Source organism: Bos indicus, chromosome X (assembly GCF_029378745.1).
Source record: "Bos indicus isolate NIAB-ARS_2022 breed Sahiwal x Tharparkar chromosome X, NIAB-ARS_B.indTharparkar_mat_pri_1.0, whole genome shotgun sequence".
Lineage (NCBI taxonomy): Eukaryota > Metazoa > Chordata > Mammalia > Artiodactyla > Bovidae > Bos > Bos indicus.
In genome coordinates, this window is record NC_091789.1 from 53800869 (window position 1) to 53824237 (window position 23369).

General features: G+C 38.0%; 1 protein-coding gene across 1 annotated transcript in view; it reads left to right on the top strand.

The window, feature by feature from the left end:
* The window catches only part of NOX1 (NADPH oxidase 1), a 34834-nt gene that overhangs the window by 9335 nt on the left and 2130 nt on the right, over positions 1–23369 (top strand). The window contains exons 4-12 of the mRNA XM_070785032.1: positions 262–346; positions 682–827; positions 931–1112; positions 1201–1333; positions 17656–17748; positions 18781–19013; positions 19231–19393; positions 19816–19962; positions 20151–20275. Of these exons, the coding sequence (XP_070641133.1) occupies positions 262–346; positions 682–827; positions 931–1112; positions 1201–1333; positions 17656–17748; positions 18781–19013; positions 19231–19393; positions 19816–19962; positions 20151–20275 (1307 nt within the window). The remainder of the gene's footprint in view (positions 1–261; positions 347–681; positions 828–930; positions 1113–1200; positions 1334–17655; positions 17749–18780; positions 19014–19230; positions 19394–19815; positions 19963–20150; positions 20276–23369) is intronic.

A 23369-nucleotide genomic window follows, 5' to 3' on the forward strand; every position in this document is an offset into this window, starting at 1 on the left:
AGTTGCTCTGGTGTGTCCAACTCTTTGTGATACCACGGACTGTAGGCTGCCAGGCTCCGCTGTCCTTGGAATTCTCCAGGCAAGAATACTGGAGTGGGTAGCCATTTCTTTCTCCAGGGTACCTTCCCAACCCAGGGATTGAACCTATGTCTCCTGCATTACAGGCAGATTCTTTACCATCTGAGCCACCAGGGAAGCCCATATAGTGAACTTCATAAAGCTTCCTGGAGACACCTGACCATGATCATTTCACATTTGTAGTTTTATAGGAGTACCCTGAGAAAGCAACTGGATCACAACCTCGCCTTCCACAAACTGGTGGGATATATGATCTGCCTACACACAGGTAACTGGGGGAATGGATGAACCTGCAGGCTTCCAGACATTCAGAATCTTGTTTCATTCATCCATGTGTATAAACATTCAAAATATATTTATTGAACACCTGGCACTATTTGCCAGGCACCATTTTAGACCTGCTTTCATGGAATTTACATTCTATTCCTTTGGGAGTGAATATAAAAAAAAATTCTTAATTCTCTCTGTAATCATTATTGGGCACTTTATGTGGACTCACCATTCTGCTTGGTACCACATGTAGGATTTTCCCTTTCTAGTGAGGCATGCCTGCCATGATGTTTCTGAGACAACTTTCACATTCCTTTCCATCTTTCCATTTAGCTATTCACATCATTGCACACCTGTTTAACCTTGAACGATATAGCAGAAGCAGACAGGCCACAGATGGATCCCTTGCTTCCATTCTCTCCAACCTACCTCATCAGGAGAATTATTCATGGCTAAATCCCATCCAGTCCCCAAACACAGTGAGCTGATTCAAGGGAAAAGCATCTGGGATCTGAACATGAGCAGGAAGGTCATGGTGTCCTTGGTGGACATTGTGTCTGGCTGAAATTTCTCCTTTCATAGACAGTGGTGTATGTGACATTCACCAGCATCGCTGGTCTCACTGGAGTGATCATCACAGTGGCTCTGGTTCTCATGGTGACTTCAGCTATGGAATTTATCCGGAGGAGTTATTTTGAGGTCTTCTGGTATACACACCACATTTTTATCATCTACTTCATTGGCTTAGGAATTCATGGTCTTGGGTAAGGTCCTCAAACTCCCATTTTTCATGCCCCAATTCCTGATCTTGTATAATTCTTTGCCACATATTGTCCATTTTTTCTGCCTCAGTGGAATTGTCTGGGGTCAAACAGAAGAGAGCATGGCTGAGAATCATCCTCACAAGTGTGCAGAGTTTTTTGACAAGTGGGATGATCCTGCCTCCTACTGCAAGCCTCCCCAATTTGAAGGGCTCCCTGCTGAGGTACGACCAGGACAAGGATAATAGACTCTTGCTAGGAGATGTTATTGTCATTGTTGTTATTATCACTCTTCTTATAATCATTATTAGTTCAGCCTGGTGCTGACTCCTATGGAGGACATATGCTGTAGGTTATTCATTTTATGGCTGAATGCTTGTAATTTTTGACCAGAATCTCCCAATTTCCCTCACCTTCCAGCTCTCCCTTACTACTTTGTTTTTGAGTTCAACTTTTTTTTTTAAATTGAAGTATAATTGACTTACAGTATATATTAGTTTCAAGTGTACAACAGAGTGATTTGGTATTTTAATATATTACAAAAATGATCACTGTAATCAGATGCCATCTGTCACCATAGAGAGTTATTAAAATATTATGACTATATTCCACATGCTGTACATTACATCTCTGTGACTTATTTTATAACAGAAAGTTTGTACCTTTTAATCTCCTCACCTGTGTTATGCATTCCACCCCATACCCCTTCTGGCATCACCAATCTCTTCTCTGTATCAATGATTCTGTTTCTGTTTTGTTTGTTCATTTGTTTTGCTTTTTAGATCCCATATGTAAGTGAAATCATGTGGTATTTGTCTTTCTCTGACTTATTTAACTTTGCATAATACCCTCAGGTCCATCCATGTTGTTGCAGATGGCAAGATTTCACTCTTTTTTATGGTCGAGTAATAATATGTATTATATATATATATTATATATATGACATCCATTATATATGCACATATAAAATCACATCTTCTTTATCTATTCATCTATCAATGGACACTTAGGTTGCTTCCATATCTTGGTTATTTTAAAAAATGATGCAGTAGATCTTTTCCAGTTAGTGTTTTTTGGTTACTTTGGAAAGATACAATTGACCCTTGAACAACAGAGGAGTTAGGACTGACAATCCTTGAGAAGTAAAAAATCTGTGTATAACTTTACATTTGGCCTTTTGCATCCACAGTTTGGCTTTAGTAGACTCAACCAACCACAGATCTTGTAGTACTGTAGTATGTATTTATTGAAAAATCTGCATATAAATGGACATGTGCAGTTCAAACTCATGTTGTTCAAGGGTCAAGTGTACCCAGAAGTGGAGTTGCTAGCTCCTATGATAGTTCTATTTTTAATTTTTTGAGGAACTGCCATACTGTTTTACTAATGGCTGCACCAATTTATACTCCCTCCAACAGTGTGTAAGGATTCTCTTTCTTCCACATTCTTACCAACACTTGTTATTTGTTGTCTTTTAAATAATGGACATTGTGACATGTGTGAGGTAATATTTCATTGTGGTTTTGATTTGCATTTCCCTGATAATTTAGTGACATTTTGTATTCTTTCATGTGTCTGTTAGCCATCTGTATGTCTTTTTTTAAAAAAATGTCTATTCAGGTTCTCTGCCCATTTTTTAAATTGGGTTGTTTGTTTGATGTTGAATTATATGAATTCTTTGCATAGATTGGATATTAACCCTTTGTTGGATATATCATTTGCAAGTATCTTCTATTCTATAGGCTATCCTTTCATTTTGTTGATAGTTTCTTTCACTGTGTGAGTTTTTTATTTGATATAGTCCTATTTGTTTATTTTTGCCTTTGTTTCTCTTGACTGAGGAGACATATTAAAAAACTATTGAATGACTAAGACTGATGTCAAAGAGCGTGCTGTGTACTTTCTTCTATGAATTTTATGGTTTCAAGTTTTACATTAAAGTCTTTAATTCATCATCATTTGAGTTTATTTTTGTTTATAGTGTAAGAGAGTAGTCCAATTTGATTCTTTTGCATGTAGCTGTTCAGTTTTCCCAACACCATTTATTGGAGAGGGTATCTTTTCCCCATAATATTTCCCCATAATCTTGCTGCCTCTGTCATAGATTAATTGATCATTTAACTGTGGATTTATTTCTGGGCTCTCTATTCTGCTCCATTGAGCTATATGTGTTTATGTGCCAGTATCATACTGTTTTGATTACTGTAGGTTTGTAGTATAGTTTGAAACACAGGAGCTCAAGCTTTGCTCTTCTTTCTCAAGACTGTTTTGGTTATCTAGGATCTTTTGTGTTTCCACACATATTTTAGAATTATTTGTTCTAGTTCTGCAAAAAATGCCTTTAGTACTTTGGAAGGGATTGCACTGAATCTGTAGATTGCCTTGGGCAGTATGGTCATTTTAGCAATAATAATTCTTCCAATCCATGAGCACAGTATATCACCCCATGTATTGTATCCTCTTCAATTTCTTTCATCAATATCTTATAGTTTTCCAAGTATAGATTTTTTTTTTTTTACCTCTTTGGTTAGGTTTATTCCTAGTGTTTTATTCTTTTTGATACCATTGTAAGTAGGATTGCTTTCTTCATTTCTCTCTCTGATAGTTCATTTTTAATGTATGGAAACACAGTAGTTCTGTTGTGTTAACAGAACACATAATTAACATGTTATGTTTATTTTTTTTAACATGTTTTATTTAACATGTTGTTGTTTATTCACTAAATTGTGTCCGACTCTTTGCAACCTCATGGACTGTAGACCACCAGGCTCCTCTGTCCATGGGATTTCCCAGGCAAGAATTCTGGAGTGGGTTACCATTTCCTTCTTCAAGGGATTTTACCAACCCAGGGATCAAACTCGTCTCTTGCATTGACAGGCAGATTCTTTACCACTGAGCCACCAGGGAAGCCTACATTTGTTAGTACTTTTAGAATAAGATCTATTTAGGTTGAACTGGATGAAACTGCAATTTTTGTGGGATAATTGCTCAACATCAGCAGTTTCATCCACTTTGACCTAATAAGACAGGAAAGTAAGACTGCAGTGGATTTCCCCTAACTAACTCATTCTGCTGAGTGGTCCAGACCCAAAGTTTCCCAGGTCCCCAGTTACATTGCCTGTGACCTTTCTAAGAGCCACAGTGCTTTCTTTGGCTATTACAGTGCATCCTAAGGAGTGTCACTAGGAAAGGAAAAAAAGAACTTCAAAAGTAAGAACAAAACTGAAAATTCCAGCCTGGCTGCAGCACCAGGACATGTGTCCCAGACATGCCAGCCACAGGCTGGGCCCATAGGAGGTAGCTCTTAACTTGTTAATATATATTATTGATATATTAATTTTGTATCCTGAAACTTTACTCAATTCATTTATTAGTTCTAATAGTTTCCTGGTGGTGGCCTTAGAATTTTCTATATATATTATTTTGTTACCTTCAAACAGTGACAGTTTTACTTCTTTCTTTCTAATTTGGATTCCATTTATGTATTTTTCTTGTCTTCTATGGTTAATGCTTCCAATACTATGTTGAATAACAGTGGCAAGAGTGGGCATTCTCATCTTGATCCCCATCTTAGAGAAAATACTTTCATGTTTTCACTAGTGTATATAATGTTGGCTGTGGCTTTGTCATATATGGCATTTATTTTGTTGAGGTATGTTTCTTGTATGCCCACTTTTTTAATTAAGAGTTTTTTTTAAATCATAAATGGATGTTGAATTTTATCAAAAGTTTTTAGGCATCTATTGATATGATCATATAATTTTTATTTTTCAACTTGTTAATGTGATGTATCACATTGGTTGATTTGCAATATTAAAACATTCTTGTATCCCTGGGATGAGTCCAACTTGATCATGATGTATAATCCTTTTAATGTATTATTGAATTCTGTTTGCTAATATTTTATTGAGAATTTTCACATGTATGTTCACCAGTGATAATGACCTGTAATTTTCTTTTGTAGTGTCTGGTTTTGGTATTAAGGTGGTACAGGCCTTACAGAATGCATTCAGAATTGTTCCTTCTTCTGTGATTTTTTGGAATAATTTGAGAAGGGTAGGTGGTATCTCTTCAGGTGTTTAGTAGAATTCACCTATGAATCCATCTGGTCCTAGACTTTTGTTTGTTTGGAGTAATTTTTTTTTTTTTTTTTTACTATTGATTTAATTTCATTGCTGGTAATCAATCTGCTCATATTTTCTATTTCTTCCTGATTCATTCCTGGGAGATTGTATGTTTCTAGAAATTTATCCATTTCTTCTACTTTGTCCATTTTATTAACCTATAATAATTTTTTGTAGTAATCTCTTATGATCCTTTATATTTGTATGGTGTCAGTTGTAACTTTTCTTCTTTCATTTCTGATTTCATTTACTTGGGACCATTCTTTTTCTTGAGGAGTATGGTTAAAAATGTATCCATTTTGTTTATCTGTTCAAAGAACCAGCCTTTAGTTTCATTGATTTTTTTCCTTTAGTCTCTATTACATTTGTTTCTACTCTGATCTTTACTGATGCTGAGCTCTTTAAGCTTTTGCATGACTGTAAAACTCTCTTTTTCAAATCTGAATGATAGCTTTGTCAGGTATTCTTGGTTGTAGATTTTTTCCTTTCATCCCTTTGAATATATAGTGCCTCTTTCTTCTGGCCTGTAAAGTTTCTGCTGAAAAGTTAGCTGGTAGTCTTATGGAAGCTCCCTTGTACATAATTAGTTCCTTTTCCCTTGCTCCTTTTCCGATTCTCTCCTTATCTTTAATTTTGCCACATTAATTATAACGTGCCTTGCTGTGGACATCTTTGAGTTCATCTTGTTTGGGACTCTCTGTGCCTCCTGGACCTGGATGTCTGCTTCCTTCCCCAGGTTAAGAAAGTTTTCATCTATTATTTCTTCAAATAAGCTATCTGCCCCCTTTTCTCTCTTCTTCTCTGAGACCCCTATAATACAAATGTTAGCCTTCTTGACAAGGTCCCAGAAGTCTCTCAAGCTTTCCTTATTTTTAAAAATTGTTTTTTCTGTTTAGCTCCAGTGATTTCTATTACTCTGTCTTCCAGTGTGCTGATCTGTTCTTCTGCATCATCTAACTTACTGTTAATTCCTTCTGGTGTATTTTTTATTTCAGTTACCTTATTTCAGTTCTGTTTGGTTCCTCTTTCTCTTTTCTAACTCTTTGCTAAAACTTCTCAGTGTTCGGTTTTTATTTTCCTGAGTTTGTTGAGCATCTTTATGATCATTACCTTTAACTCTTCATCAGGTAGATTACTTATCTCTATTTTGCATAGTTTTTCTGAGGTTTTTTCTTGTTCATTTGTCTGGGACATATTCCTCTGTCTCCTCATTTTGGCTAATTCTCTTTATTTATTTCTGTGTATTAGGTAGGTCAATTACATTTCCTGACCTTGAAGAAGTAGCCTTACATAGGAGACATCCTTTGAGGCCCAGTAGCACACTCCTCTCTGATCATCAGAACTGTATGCTGTATGGGCGCCCCCTTTGTGAGTTGCATGGTCTCTTCTGTTGTGATGAGGCTGACTACTGTGGGCCTGTGGGCATACTGGTAAATGTGATTGGCCTCTGGCCCAGTTGACTGCCAGACCCTGCCTCTTGGGGTGGCTGCCAACCTACTGGGGGTCTGAGTCTCCTATGTGGCTGCCTTCACAGTCTGGGGGTCCCAGAGTTGGTGCTAGCCTGCTGTTGGGTGGGTCCATGTCCAAGTGTGACTACCTGTGCTGCTGGGGGGACATCAATGCCAGCCCACTGGTGGGTGGGTAAGCTCCCAGCACTAATAGCCTAGCTGTAGGACTCCAAAATGGCCCTTGCCAGCATCAGTGTCCTTGTGGAAGAACAACCTTCCTCAAATGGCTGCCACCAGTGTCTATATCCCAGAGGTTGGGCTCCAATGACCTCTTGCCTCTCTGAGAGGCTCTACAAGAACAGTAGCCTTCCAAAAGTAAGCCCCATTGGCCTTCAAAGCTAAAAAAAATCTAGGGGTTCGTCTTCCTGGTACAAGACCCTAGGCCAGAGAGCCCAGTGTGGGGCTCAGACTTCTTTCTCCTTGAGGAGAGCCTCTGCGGTTGTAATCATTCTCCTGTTTGTGGGTTATTCACCTGGGTAAGTGACTATAACATGACCCTACCCCTCCTACTCATCTCGTTTTGGTTATTTCTTTATATTTTTAGTTGTGGAAAATCTTTTTCTGCTGGTCTTTAGATCATTCTCAAAGAGAGTTGCTCTGTAAATATTTATAATGTTGGTGTGTCTGTAGGAGGAGGTGAGCTAAGGGTCTTCCTAGTCCACCATCTTGGTCACAGTCTGCTGCCTCATGATTTCATAAAATGCCAAAAAGGACCCTCTGAAGGAAGATCTTCTCCTCAGTCCTTGGATGGGGAACCTGAAGCTCAGGGAGCTTAGTGTCCTATTTTGCCAAAGGTCCCTGGCAGAGGACACACTGGAAGCCTCCTCAATTCAATTTTTAAAACATTCTTGAAGTTGGCTTTCTTTGCTGTTGTAAGAACATGCTTGGAAATTACTATTAAATCATGCATGATCAATAAACTGGGTTCCAGGAATCTTAAGGTGTGCCTCAAGTTAATTACCATAGATAATTATGTTTTACCTTTGCTTGTTCATAAAATGTTAGATTGAGGAAGAAATGGAAAGGAATATTTGACTTGTGGTGTCTTAAAGTGCTCTGAGGATAATTAAAATCTTTAAATCACATACAGAATTAAGAGCAATAGCTCAGTCCTCTATAGAAAGGGAAAAATGTTTTTTTAAGAATCCCCTAAAGTTGACATTTCAAATCAGTTGGAAGAAAAGATGCATTATTCAATAATTTTCTTTAGGATAGGATGGAAATCTAAAAAAAAAAAAAAGCTGTCTCTGTATTCCACTTTACAGTAAAATATGGTCCAAGATACATTGATCAAGGATTTAAATTCTGAAAAAAGAAAGACATCATAGAAGTACCCTAAGTCCTCATGGGAATTTTTTCTAATACTAGAGTGTTAGTAAAAATACTCTAAATAACATTTTTAAAAGGTCAAAGCCAGAAAAGGAAAGATATTATATATTTTCTTAAAATTTATTTATTGTTTCCCCCTCTCTTTGCAAAACCCCCATCATAAATAGACAGGTAACAAATTACCAAGTAGGAAAAGTATTTACAATTCACAGACCATGAATTAATTTCCTAATATACAAATATAGAAATCAATAATAGCCCAACCTGATTAAAAGAAAGATGTAGAGGATATGAACAAAGTGATCACAGAAATAAACCTAACAGATTAGCAAAGATCAAAGATTTTCCTCACATGCTGTATTGGTAATGCTCTCAAGCATTGCTGGTGAGCATGTAAATCTATAAAGCTGCTTTTAAGTGTAATTTGACAGTATTTACCAAGCTTTAAAATTCTACTTCCAGGAGTTTATTCTAAAATATGCTTGCATATGTGTTAAATTACATGCATTAGATTATTCATTGTAGCATTGCTTGATAGAGCAAAAGACTGAAAATAAGTGCCCATCAGTATACTATTTAAATTATAGGACTTTCCTACAATGGCATACTCTGTAGACATTGAAAAGAAAAAGGTAGCATTATAGATATGAATATGGAGCAGTCTCTAAGATGTTGTTGTTGTTCAGTTGCTCAGTCATGTCTGACTGTTTGTGACCCCATGGACTGCAGCACGCCAGGCTTCACTGTCCATCACCATCTCCCAGAGCTTGCTCAGACTCATGTCCATTGAGTCAGTGATGCCATCCAACCATCTCATCCTCTGCCATCCCCTTCCCCTCCTGCCTTCAATCTTTCCTAGCATCAGGGTCTTTTCCAATGAGTAGGCTCTTTGCATCAGGTGGCCAAAGTATTGGAGTTTCAGCTTCAGCATCAGTCCTTCCAATAAATATTCAGGATTGATTTCCTTTAGGATTGACTGGTTTGATCTCCTCGCAGTCCAAGGGACTCTCAAGAGTCTTCTCCAACACCACAGTTCAAAAGCATCAATTCTTCAGCGCTCAGCCTTCTTTATAGTCCAACTCTCACATGCATACATGACTACTGGAAAATGTTAAATAAAAAAGGCAATGCAGTGTGTATGGTCTGCTACCACTTGTACTTAATGAAATACTTTCACTTAAATATATATTCTCCAAAAGGATTCACAAAATAATAATATTGATTTTCTTGAGGAGCTGAGGACAGGGCTGGAAGGGAGATTTACTTTTTATTGTATACTCTTTTGTAATTTTGAGTTGTATGACATGTCCGTGTATTACCTACTTTAAAAATAATTTTAAAAGGACATACCTCGCATATCTTAATAGCACATTTCATTTCTAAAGTCAGTGGAACTTGTAGGCTATGACCAGACACCTTTCATATTATTTGACCAGTAGACAAGAGGTCCTTAATGACAGAAAGCTATAAGGCTTGACTAGTCCCTTACTAGCTAAGGTAGTTAGTTACCTGTCTTATCTTGAGCATCAGCTTCTATCCTTTTCCCATTACCTGAGATAAAGGTATATTTGGCCTATTTGGTTGTATACTTAGAACTTGGGAGTTGCTTTGATTAGGCATGTAACACTGCAAGGGAGAGAATATCAGTTTTACCATCTGTTTGAATGTATTGGTTTGTTTCTTTCATGAACGCACACAAAAATACTCTCTCATAGTCTCCCCATTTAAAAATTATAACAATAATATTAACACATGCTTATTGTAGAAAATTTGGAAAATACAGAAAAATATTTAGGAGAAAATAAAAATTTCTTTACCACCTAGAAGTAATAATTTTTTTTTCTTTAATCTATATCATGGATGCTTTCCTAACTGTCAAATAGTCTTCTGAAACTTTTTTGTTGTTGCACTGCACTGCATGCAGAATCTTAGTTCTCCAACCAGGGGTTGAACCTATGCCGGCTGCAGCGGAAGCGTGGAGTCCTTACCACAGGACCAACAGGGAATTCCCCACAGCATTTGTTTTTATTTTTTATTTAATTTATTTATTTTATTTTATTTTTTTTTAATTTTATTTTATTTTTAAACTTTACATAATTGTATTAGTTTTGCCAAATATCAAAATGAATCCGCCACAGGTATACATATGTTCCCCATCCTGAACCCTCCTCCCTCCTCCCTCCCCATACCATCCCTCTGGGTCGTCCCAGTGCACTAGCCCCAAGCATCCAGTATCGTGCATCGAACCTGGACTGGCAACTCGTTTCTTACATGATATTTTACATGTTTCAATGTCATTCTCCCAAATTTTCCCACCCTCTCCCTCTCCCACAGAGTCCATTAGACTGTTCTATACATCAGTGTCTCTTTTGCTGTCTCCTAGGCTAATTACTTTACAATATTGTATTGGTTTTGCCATACATCAACATGAATCCACCATGGGTGTACACATGTTCCCCATCCTGAACCCCCCCTCCTACCTCCCTCTGCATACCATCCCTCTGGGTCATCCCAGTGCATCAGTCCCGAGCATCCTGTATCATGCATTTGTTTTTAAAATGCCATATGGTATACTATTTTGTCATTTTCCCCCCACCTAGTCAATTTTAATGACCTTGAGGGTATTACTTATTTTTAATTGTGCTAAGTAAAAATAAGTCAGACAGAAAAAGACAAATGCTGTATGATCTCATATGTGGACTCTATTTTTTTTTAAAGTTTGTTGTGAAGTGAACACAGGTACAGAAAACCACACAAAATAAATGTATAGCTTAATGAGTCATCTTATGGCAAATAACTTTGTAACTACATCCCAAGTTACTAAAGAGAACTTTGCAAGCACTCCTCTCCCCACAACTCTCTCCAGGTTTTCCTCTCCAATCTAAGCCCTCTCATTCCCCTGAAATGAACACGTAGCCTGACTTTTATAGTTATCATTTTCTTTCTTTTTTAAAAAATTTATTTATTTACTTTTGACCGTTCTTGATCTTCATTGTGGCTCAGGCTTTTCTCTAGTCACAGTGAGCGAGGGCTACCCTCTAGTCGTGGTGTGCACACTTCCCATTGTGGTTCCTTCTCTTGTGGAACACAGGCTCTAGGGCACATGAGTTTCAGTAGCTGTGGTCCCCAGGCATAGGCTCAGTAGTAGCCACTGGCTCACAGGGAAGTCCCAAGAGCTCTTTCTTGATGTGATTGATACCTTCCCTGCTTTTATTTTAAAGAAAAAGGGAGATCTTCCCTCCTCCAACTTTTTTTTTTTTTTTTTTGTAACTTTATTTATTTTTGGCTGTGCTGGGTCTTTGTCGTTGCTTGGGCTTGTCTCTAGTTGTGGAAAGTGGGGAATCCTATCTCTAGTCGCAGTGCATGGGCTTTATTTCGGTGGCCTCTCTTGGTTCAGACCACGGGCTCTAGAGCACAGGCTCAGTGGTTGTGAGACATGGACTTCGTTGCTTTTCACCACGTGGGATCCTCCTGGATCAGGGATCGAACCCCTGTCTTCTGCGTTGGCAGGCAAATGCTTTACCACTGAGCCATCAGGGAAACCCAGTAATCATCTTCTTTTTTTTATTAGCTATAATATCTTATTTTAAAAAATTTTAATATAAATTTATTTTAATTGGAGGCTAATTACTTTACAATATTGTATTGGTTTTGCCATACATTGACATGAATCCACCACAGGTGTACATGTATTCCCCATCCTGAATCCCCCTCCCACCTCCCTCCCTGTACCATCCCTCTGAGTCATCCCAGTGCACCAGCCCCGAGCACCCTGTATCATGCATCGAACCTGGACTGGTGATTCGTTTCACATATGATAATATACATGTTTCAGTGTCATTCTCCCAAATCATCCCATCCTTGCCCTCTCCCACAGAGTCCAAAAGACTACTCTATACATCTGTGTCTCTTTTGTTGCCTTGCATACAGGGTTATCATTACCATCTTTCTAAATTCCATATATATGTGTCAGTATATTGTATTGGTGTTTTTCTTTATGGCTTACTTCACTCTGTATAATAGGCTCCAGTTTCATCCACCTCATTAGAACTGATTCAAATGTATTCTTTTTAATGGTTGAGTAATACTCCATTGTGTATATGTACCACTGCTTTCTTATCCATTCGCCTGCTGATGGACATCTAGGTTGCTTCCATGTCCTGGCTATCATAAACAGTGCTGCAATGAACATTGGGGTACACGTGTCTCTTTCAATTCTGGTTTCCTTGGTGTGTATGCCCAGCAGTGGGATTGCTGTGTCATATGGCAGCTCTATTTCCAGTTTTTTAAGGAATCTCCACACTGTTCTCCATAGTGGCTATACTAGTTTGCATTCCCACCAACAGTGTAAGAGGATTCCATTTTCTCCACACCCTCTCCAGCATTTATTGTTTGTAGACTTTTGGATAGCAGTCATTCTGACTGGCATGAAATGGTACCTCATTGTGGTTTTGATTTGCATTTCTCTGATAATGAGAGATGTTGAACATCTTTTCATGTGTTTGTTAGCCATCTGTATGTCTTCTTTGGAGAAATGTCTGTTTATTTCTTTGACCCATTTTTTGATTGGGTTGTTTATTTTTCTGGAATTGAGCTGTAGGAATTGCTTGTATATTTTTGAGATTAATTCTTTGTCATTTGCTTTATTTGCTATTATTTTCTCCCATTCTGAAGGCTGTCTTTTCACCTTGCTTATAGTTTCCTTTGTTGTGCAAAAGCTTTTAATTTTAATTAGGTCCCATTTGTTTATTTTTGCTTTTATTTCCAATATTCTGGGAGGTGGGTCATAGAGGATCCTGCTGTGATGTATGTCAGAGATTGTTTTGCCTATGTTTTCCTCTAGGAGTTTTATAGTTTCTGGTCTTACATTTAGAGCTTTAATCCATTTGAGTTTATTTTTGTGTATGGTGTTAGAAAGTGTTCTAGTTTCATTCTTTTTTTTTTTTTCAGTCTCAGAATTCTTTTTATTTATCTCTAGGTTACAAATTTCTTTTATTTTTTTAATTTTATTTTATTTTTAAACTTTACATAATTGTATTAGTTTTGCCAAATATCAAAATGAATCCGCCACAGGTATACATGTGTTCCCCATCCTGAACCCTCCTCCTTCCTCCCTCCCCATACCATCCCTCTGGGTCATCCCAGTGCACTAGCCCCAAGCATCCAGTATCGTGCATCGAACCTGGACTGGCAACTCTTTTCTTACATGATATTTTACATGTTTCAATGTCATTCTCCCAAATCTTCCCACCCTCTCCCTCTCCCACAGAGTCCATAAGACTGTTCTATACATCAGTGTCTCTTTTGCTGTCTCGTACACAGGGTTATTGTTACCATCTTTCTAAATTCCATATATATGCGTTAGTATACTGTATTGGTGTTTTTCTTTATGGCTTACTTCACTCTGTATAATAGGCTCCAGTTTCATCCACCTCATTAGAACTGATTCAAATTTATTCTTTTTAATGGCTGAGTAATACTCCATTGTGTATATGTACCCCAGCTTTCTTATCCATTCATCTGCTGATGGACATCTAGGTTGCTTCCATGTCCTGGCTATTATAAACAGTGCTACGATGAACATTGGGGTACACGTGTCTCTTTCCCTTCTGGTTTCCTCAGTGTGTATGCCCAGCAGTGGGACAAGTGGTTGACCAGTTTTCCCAGCACCACTTGTTAAAGAGATTGCCTTTTCTCCATTGTATATTCTTGCCTCCTTTGCCAAATATAAGGTGTCCATAGGTGCGTGGATTTATCTCTGGGCTTTCTACTTTGTTCCATTGATCTATATTTCTGTCTTTCTGCCAGTACCATACTGTCTTGATGACTGGCTTTGTAGTAGAGCCTGAAGTCAGGCATGTTGATTCCTCCAGTTCCATTCTTCTTTCTCAAGATTGCTTTGGCTATTCGAGGTTTTTTGTGTTTCCATACAAACTGTGAAATTATTTTTTCTAGTTCTGTGAAAAATACCATTGGTAGCTTTATAGGGATTGCATTGAATCTATAGATTGCTTTGGGTAGTATACTCATTTTCATTATATTGAGTCTTCTGATCCATGAACACGGTATATTTCTCCATCTATTTGTGTCCTCTTTGATTTCTTTCACCAGTGTTTTATAGTTTTCTATATATAGGCCTTTGTTTCTTTAGGTAGATACATTCCTAAGTATTTCATTCTTTTCGTTGCAATGGTGAATGTGATTGTTTCCTTAATTTCTCTTTCTGTTTTCTCATTATTATTGTATAGGAATGCAAGGGATTTCTGTGTGTTGATTTTATATCCTGCAACTTTACTATATTCATTGATTAGCTCTAGTAATTTTCTGGTGGAGTCTTTAGGGTTTTCTGTGTAGAGGATCATGTTATCTGCAAACAGTGAGAGTTTTACTTCTTCTTTTCCAATATGGATTTATTTCTTTTTCTGCTTTGATTGCTGTGGCCAAAACTTCCAAAACTATGCTGAATAGTAGTGGTGAGAGTGGGCACCCTTGTCTTGTTCCTGACTTTAGGGGAAATGCTTTCGATTTTTCATCACTGAGGATAATGTTAGCTGTGGGTTTGTCATATATAGCTTTTATTATGTTGAGGTATGTTCCTTCTATTCCTGCTTTCTGTTTTTTTTTTTTTTTTTGTCATAAATTGATGTTGAATTTTGTCAAAGACTTTCTCTGCATCTATTGAGATAATCATATGGTTTTTATCTTTCAATTTGTTAATGTGTTGTATTATGTTGGTTGATTTGTGGATATTGAATAATCCTTGCTTCCCTGGGATAAAGCCCACTTGGTCATGATGTATGATCTTTTAATATGTTGTTGGATTCTGTTTGCTAGGAGTTTGTTAAGGATTTTTGCATCTATGTTCATCAGTGATATTGGCCTGTAGTTTTCTTTTTTTGTGGCATCTTTGTCTGGTTTTGGTATTAGGGTGATGGTGGCCTCATAGAATGAGTTTGGCAGTTTACCTTCCTCTGCAATTTTCTGGAAGAGTTTGAGTAGGATAGGTGTTAGCTTTTCTCTCAATTTTTGGTATAATTCAGCTGTGAAGCTATCTGGTCCTGGGCTTTTGTTTGCTGGAAGATTTCTGATTACAGTTTCAATTTCTGTGCTTGTGATGGGTCTGTTAAGATTTTCTATTTCTTCCTGGTTCAGTTTTGGAAAGTTCTACTTTTCTAAGAATTTGTCTGTTTCTTCCAAGTTGTCCATTTTATTTGCATATAGTTTCTGATAGTAGTCTCTTATGATCCTTTGTATTTCTATGTTGTCTGTTGTGATCTCTCCATTTTCATTTCTAATTTTTATGTGATTTTTCTCCGTTTGTTTCTTGGTGAGTCTGGCTAATGGTTTGTCAATTTTATTTATCTTCTGAAAGAACCAGCTTTTGGCTTTGTTGATTTTTGCTATGGCCTGTTTCTTTTGCATTTATTTCTGCCCTAATTTTTTAAGATTTCTTTCCTTCTACTAACCCTGGGGTTCTTAATTTCTTCCTTTTCTAGTTGCTTTAGGTGTAGAGTTGGGTTATTTATTTGATTTTTTTTTCTTGTTTCTTGAGGTATGCCTGTATTGCTATGAACCTTCCCCTTAGCACTGCTTTTAGTGTCCCATAGGTTTTGGGTTGTTGTGTTTTCATTTGTTTCTATACATATTTTGATTTCTTTTTGATTTCTTCTGTGATTTGTTGGTTATCCAGCAGCGTGTTGTTCAGCCTCCGTATATTGGAATTTTTAATAGTTTTTCTCGGGACTCTACTTTTAAAAAAAAGGAAAAAAGAAGCTCATAGATACAGAGAACAGACAGGTGGTTATCAGAGGCAGGGGTTGGGGAGTAGGCTAAATGGGTGTAAGTAGTGAAAAGGTACAAACTTCCAGTTATGAAGTAAGTTCTGAGGACTTAATGTACATGGTGACTATAATTAATAATACTGTACAGGATATTTGAAAGGTACCAAGAAAGTGAATCTTAGGCTTTCTCATCACAGGAAAAAAAAATTTTTGTAACCATGCATGGTGCAGAAGGTTAACTAGATGTGGTGATCATTTTGCAACATTTACAAATATTAAATCATTATGTTGTACACATAAAGCTAATATGTTATATGTCAATTATATCTCAATACAAAAATAAATAAAATTAAGAAAAGACAGTTTGGTCTCTTAAAAAAAATCTATATAGTATGCCATTTTTATCATTTTTTCCCTTAATAAATAGTCATGACTATACTCATGTACTTTGTGCATGCCTTAATTATTCCTTTATGCTCCATTTCCTAGGAGTAAAATTCCTGCATCAAAGAGAATGAATGCTTTCAAGGCTGTTAGATGTGTTGCCAAATTTCTCTTTGGGAAGATGCTACTTATTTGTACTTCCCAAGTACACATGTGAATGGTGCACATCCATTTCTGTGCATCCCAGTTAATGGTGGGCATCACTGTTTAAAGCTGTTTTCCAATTTGAGAGGCTAACATGCTATTTTGCTTTAATATTCATTTTCTCTGATTACTTTCAAAGCTATCATTCCCCCCCCCCCCCATTGGTGACTAGCCACTTCTTAAATATATTTTTTCATGTCTTCTGAATCATCTGGGGATTTTTTTTTCCAAATAAGAGGTAGTATCAAATTTTAATATGCCCCTTCTCAGGTTTACTGGCCCTGTCTCTGCCCCTTTTTTCCCCAGAGATACCCAGGGAAGTATCTTGCCTGAGACAGCATAAGAAATCTCTTTCCACAGAGTTCCAGTGTATTATGATTGAGCAGTTGTGCAAATAAGAACATGACTTAGCATTGCTGGGAAACAATTTTTAGAAGCCCCTGTGGGTATGGAAGCAACCTTCTGCCTTTGAGAAGATCTAAGGGATAGAAAGGCTTTTTTTTTTTAAAGTAGACAAGATAAAAAGTGTATTGCTATGTTAGATGTTTTGAGCACCTGAGAAAAGAGGTGATGAATAAATACCAAGCTTTATATATTGCTGTTATCAATAGTGTGAGCCACACACTTTCTTGTTTGCCTTGTTTTTAATCATCTGCTTCTATTTCACATCAACCTTCTTCGTTGGCTTTTCAGATTGGACAAGTTGTCCTGGAAGAGAGTCTTCAGTTCTTTTTTTTTTTTTTTAAGTCTTTACAGCATTTCTTCTGTTTCATGTTTTGGTTTTTTGACTGAGAGCCATGCAGGATCTTAGCTCCTTGACCAGGGATTGAAACCATGCCTCCTGGATTGGAAGGTGAAGTCCCAACCATTGGGCCGCCAAGGAAGTCCCAGCCTTAGATTCTTAAAATTAAACTTTAAATATAATTTAAAAATATATATTATTACCATGTAGTTTATTTCTCTGCTTTTCTCGTTTCCTGGTGAGACCTGTAAAATTTCAGGAAATGATCTGCTTTATGAGTAAAAGATGAATAAAACTGTTGTAGATTACTCCTTTTCATTTCCGTCTTCAAGTTTGGGTGAAATTAGTGGCTTAATAATGATACACGTCACTCAAAAATATTTATTTATTGAATGAAGGAATGAACTGCTACAGAAATAAATCCTAGATAAGAGATTAGTGTGTAACCTCGCTTTTTATTGTCTCTGTGTGTAGTCTTGGAAATGGATCCTTGCACCAGGCATTCTTTACATCTTTGAAAGGATCCTCAGATTTTACCGCTCTCAGCAGAAGGTTGTGATTACCAAGGTAAAGAATATGCACTTTCTTCTTGTTGTGCTAAGAGTTCTGTTCTTCCTGATTATAGAAATAAATTGCCATGTTGTCACCTTCACAGGAATAAAAAAGAACTTGAGGGCAATATATTTGAGTTCCTCTGGTGTTGGACAGAACTGGAGAGGTTTGGCAGAAATCATCAGCATGGGTCTATGTCAGAAGTTGCTAACAGGCAGTCTACACCATATCTCTGTAGCCTGTCAGACTCCTCTATCCATGGGATTCACCAGGCAAGAATACTAGAGTGGGTAGCCATTCCCTTCTCCAACACTTTGGCCACCTGATATGGAGAGCCAACTCATTGGAAAAGACCCTGATGCTGGGAAAAGATTGAGGGCAGGAGGAGAAGGGGATGACAAAGGATGAGATGGTTGGATAGCATCACCGACTCAATGGACATGAGTTTGGACATGAGATGGTGAAGGACAGGGAATCCTGGCATGTCCATGGGGTTGCAAAATGTCAGACATGATTGAGCAAATGAACTAGAACAACAACAACAAGAATCTAGCCCACAGACGTATTTTGTTTGGCCCTTACACCAATTGTTTAGAAAGTCGAATTGGTCGCTAACATTTAGAAACCTGGATGGAGGCTTTCACATCAAAAAAATGTCATTTCTTGTTGGTTTTCCAGCTTATCCAGTTATAGCACAGGGAACTGTATTCAATATTTTGTAACAAGATAGAATGGAATTTAATCTGAAAAATAACTGAATCACTTTGCTGTATACCTGAAACTAACACAATATTGTAAATCAACTATGCTTCAATTTAAAACTGGCATTTATAGCCTCTCTTGAAGAATCAAGCAACTTGATAATGCTGAATCTCTGCTCCATAGTGCAACCATTGTCTGGAATTGGTAATTGCTGCCCTGTTCAGAAAGGAGTTCTGTTTGCAATTTACTGTCATCACCAGCCCTCCAGCTTTACTCATTTACTTTATCTGCTTGCCCCGTCACCATTTGAATTTGCCTCTTTTGGCCTCTGTGCTTCGTTCATAGGTTGTCATGCACCCATCCAAAGTTTTGGAATTGCAGATGCACAAGCATGGCTTCAGTATGGAAGTGGGACAGTATATTTTTGTTAATTGCCCCTCAATCTCTAGCCTGGAGCGGCATCCCTTTACCCTGACCTCTGCTCCAGAGGAAGACTTCTCCATTCATATCCGAGCAGTGGGGGACTGGACAGAAAATCTCATAAGGACTTTTGAACAGCAGTATTCGCCAGTTCCCAGGTAGGTCCTTAAGAGCAATAGAGACCCAGACCAGAACACAGCAGGCAGAAAAGAGAAAGAAATTCCTCACTGAACCTTAAGTCTAGTAAAAATGGTATATGATTAAAGTAAACAAGCAACAATGAGCCGTGGAGCAGTTATGCCTCTGGGAGGACGTTTGAGGTTGCAGGTAGAGGTGAGACTTCACTTTTGCCCATTGTCTTTTGCCTTCTGCCAGGATCCAGGTGGACGGGCCTTTTGGCACTGTCAGTGAGGATGTTTTCCAGTATGAAGTGGCTGTGTTGGTTGGAGCAGGAATTGGGGTTACCCCCTTTGCTTCTATCTTGAAATCCATCTGGTACAAATTTCAGCATACAGATCACAACCTCAAAACACAAAAGGTACACTCCTGAGTACCATTTTTCATCTGGTCTGAGCCTGACAGGTCCACAGTTTTCATGGGCTAAGCATTTTACAATTAGTAAGAGAGTAACCTCTCCCTGGAGTTACGAGAGTAAGTGATCACTTCTCCCAGCCAAGGCATCTGCTTCTGCAGACTTGCCATAAGAACCGGGTCTTCATCTCCAACTGGAGTTAAAAGCAACTTGAACTGAAGCTGATGTTTGAGCTCTTTCCATAAGGGAAGTTGTCAGGACTCTGGACATTAATGCCACTTGAGGTCAGCAGCTCTGTAGAAGTGATTTTTTCCAGGTCACTCTTAGACTTGATCAACAAATATAGTATATATGTGCATAATCATGTCACCATAGTGCACATTGTAAGAGGCACTTAATAAGGCTATATTCTCTTTTGCTGATTTCAGATCTATTTCTACTGGATCTGCAGGGAGATGGGTGCTTTTGCTTGGTTCAATGACCTATTGGCTTCCCTGGAACAGGAGATGGAGGAATTAGGCAAAGTGGGTTTTCTAAACTACCGTCTCTTCCTCACCGGATGGGACAGCAACTTTGTGAGTTCAAACAACACACTAATTCCCTAAGATGAAGGTCAGATAAAACATAATGCATGCTGAGCAGAAAAAATCATATCTTATGATTTCCTACCTGCTTTCACCTTCACACCCAAGTTTAAAAGTGGCTGAAGGAAGGGTAGCTATCAGGACCTGCTTTTTCTAACTTTCTATTTCTCCAACTCCAGGCTGGTCATGCAGCACTAAACTTTGATAAGGCCAATGACATCCTGACAGGTCTGAAACAGAAAACCTTCTTTGGGAGACCTATGTGGGACAATGAGTTCTCTACAATAGCTACCGCTCACCCCAAGTAAGTGTATTCTCCCCTAGTTGGTTGATTTTGCAGAATTAGGTTTAGGAAAAGTATTACAGCATGTTGAACACGCTTGGGAAAAGATTTCTGGGGCCAAAACTATTTGTACCAATCTTAGATTCTTGCTTAAAAGTGAGGAAATTTCATCTGAGATTTCAGCCAAATAGGGGTCTTGATCTTGTAATTGATGAGACGACATTTGTTGTCCCCACCTGCATTCAAACAGTGAGGCAAAGAAACTCAGTTCTGGCTGTATTACCAAATAAAAGAGAGAACTAGCACCATTCAAATGCATTGTTTTGGGCCAAAGCAATTCTGAAGAAAAATAACAAAGCTGGAGGCATAACTCTCCCAGACTTTAGATAATACTACAAAGCTACAGTAATCAAAACATCTTGGTATTGGCACAAACATATAGATCAATGGGACAGAACAGAGAGCCCGGAAATAAACCCACACACTTAGGGCCAGTTAATTTTTGACAAAGGAAGCAAGAATATACAATGGAAAAAAGACATTCTTTTCAGCAAATAGTGTTGGGAAAGCTGGACAGCCTCAGGTAAATCAATGAAGTTAGAATGCTCCCTCATACTATACACAAAAATAAATTCAAAATGGCTTAAAGACTTAAATGTAAAACATGACACCATAAAATGCCTAGAAGAGAACCTAGGTAAAACATTCTTGGACATAAATCATGGTAATATTTTCTTAGATCAGGCTCCCAAGGCAAAAGAAATAAAAGCAAAAATAAAATAAATAGGATCATATCAAGCTTCAAAGCTTTTGCACAGCAAAGGAAACCATAAACAAAATAAAAAGATAAATATCCGGAAGAAAATATTTCCAAGCAGTGCAACTGACAAGGGTTTACTTTTCAAAATATACAGACAGCTTATACAACTCAATATCAAAAAACAACTCTATTAAAAAATGGGCAGAAGACCTAAATAGCCATTTCTGCAGAGAAGGCATACAGGTGACCAACAGGCACATGAAAAGATTCTCAGCATTGCTAATTGTTAGAGAAATGCAAATCAAAACTAAAAATGAAGTATCACTTCACACCAGTCAGAATGCTGCTGCTGCTGCTGCTGCTGTCGCTTCAGTCGTGTCCGACTCTGTGTGACCCCATAGATGGCAGCCCACCAGGCTCCGCCATCCCTGGGATTCTCCAGGCAAGAACGCTAGAGTGGGTTGCTATTTCCTTCTCCAATGCATGAAAGTGAAAAGTGAAAGTGAAGTCACTCAGTCATGTCTGACCCTTAGTGACCCCACGGACTGCAGCCTACCAGGCTCCTCCATCCACGGGATCTTCCAGGCAAGAGTACTGGAGTGGGGTGCCATCGCCTTCTCTGACCAGTCAGAATGGCCATCATCAAAATGTCTACAAGTAGCAAATGCTGGAGAGGGTATGAAGAAAAGGAAATCCTCTGACAGTAGTAGTGGGAATATAAATTAAAGCCACTATGGAAAGCAGTATGGAGGTCTCTTTAAAACTAGAGTTTACCATATGATTCAGCAATCCCACTCTGTGGCTTATATCCAGAGAAAAGTCTAATTTGCAAATATACATGCCATCACAATGTTCATAACAGCACTGTTTACAATAGTCAAGACATGAAAGCAACCTAAATATTGATAGATGAATGGATAAAGAGGGTGTGATACACATACTCACACACAATGGAATACTACTCAGATAATGCCATCTGCAGCAACATGGAGGGACCTAGAGATTACCATACTAAGCAAAGTAAGTCAGACAAAGATATAATATCACTTATATGTGGAATCTAAAAAATATGGTACAAATGAACTTATTTATAAAACAGAAATAGACTCAAAGACAGAAAACAAACTTATGGTTACCAAAGGGGAAAGGGGAGGGGGAGGAATAAATTGGGAGTATGGGATTAACAGATATACACCACTATGTATGGGCTTCTCCAGTGGCTCAGTAGTAAAGAAACCACCTGCAAGGCAGGAGCTGCAGGAGATATGGGTTCAATCCCTGGTCAGGAAGATCTCCTAGAGGAGGGCTTGGCAACCCACTCCAGTATTCTTGCCTGGAGAATCCCATGGACAGAGAAGTCTGGCGGGCTACAGTCCATGGGGTTGCAGAGTCTGACATGACTGAGCACAAAACTAAATAACTGATGACCTGACCTCAGTTTTCTGAGGGGTTTTGAGACATGCTGGAACATGAAAATCAGTCATAAAATCAGCCATTCAGATGGGAAGGAGATTAAACTGATTGTATTAGATAAATTCCTGACCTTTCCAGTTCTGGAAACTTGAGCTAGAAAGAAAATTCTGAACTTCAGATTCCTCATCGGTAAATGGGGTTTATATTAGTAAGTGCCTGCTCTACTCACTTGCAGGATTGTCATGAATAATAGGCAAGACAATATATTAAAAATGCCCTGTAAACTGGAAAGCAGCATATAAACAAGAGATTATGTTAATTATTGTGTCAGGTTGACCATAGTTGAAGCTGCATTAAGGAATGCTTACATTATGTGGGAAAGGAGAAAGATGAGCCAGGGAAGAAGTAGGAGAGTGTGGAGAAGCAGTGTCACAGAAAGAGAGGATGTTATTAGAGGAGTGTTGTCAACAGTGTTGGAGGAATGGCAGGGTCCAGCGAATGCTTAGTTTAAGGATGATCTAACCATATTTATAGACAGATCAGGAGCCAGTAGATAGGAATAAAATAAACATGCAAAATAAACATGCAAAAGGGGTTTCTCCCACATTGTTTATGGGAATGTGAAACAGTGCACTACTTTGGGGAAACTCTGGCATTTCCTCAATGTTAAATTCCATCACCACATGACTCAGCATTTTGACTCCTAAGTATATACCCAAAAGAAATGAAAACATATGTCCACACACAAATTTGTGTATGAATGTATGTAAAATAGCCAAAAAGTGTGGAAACAAAAGTGTCCATCAACAGATGAATGGATAAACAAAATGTGATATATTCACACAAGGGAATATTATTCAGTTGTAAAAAGGAATGCAGTACTGTTATATGCTACAACATGGGTGAACCTTGAAAACAGTACGGTAAGTGCAAGAAATCCAA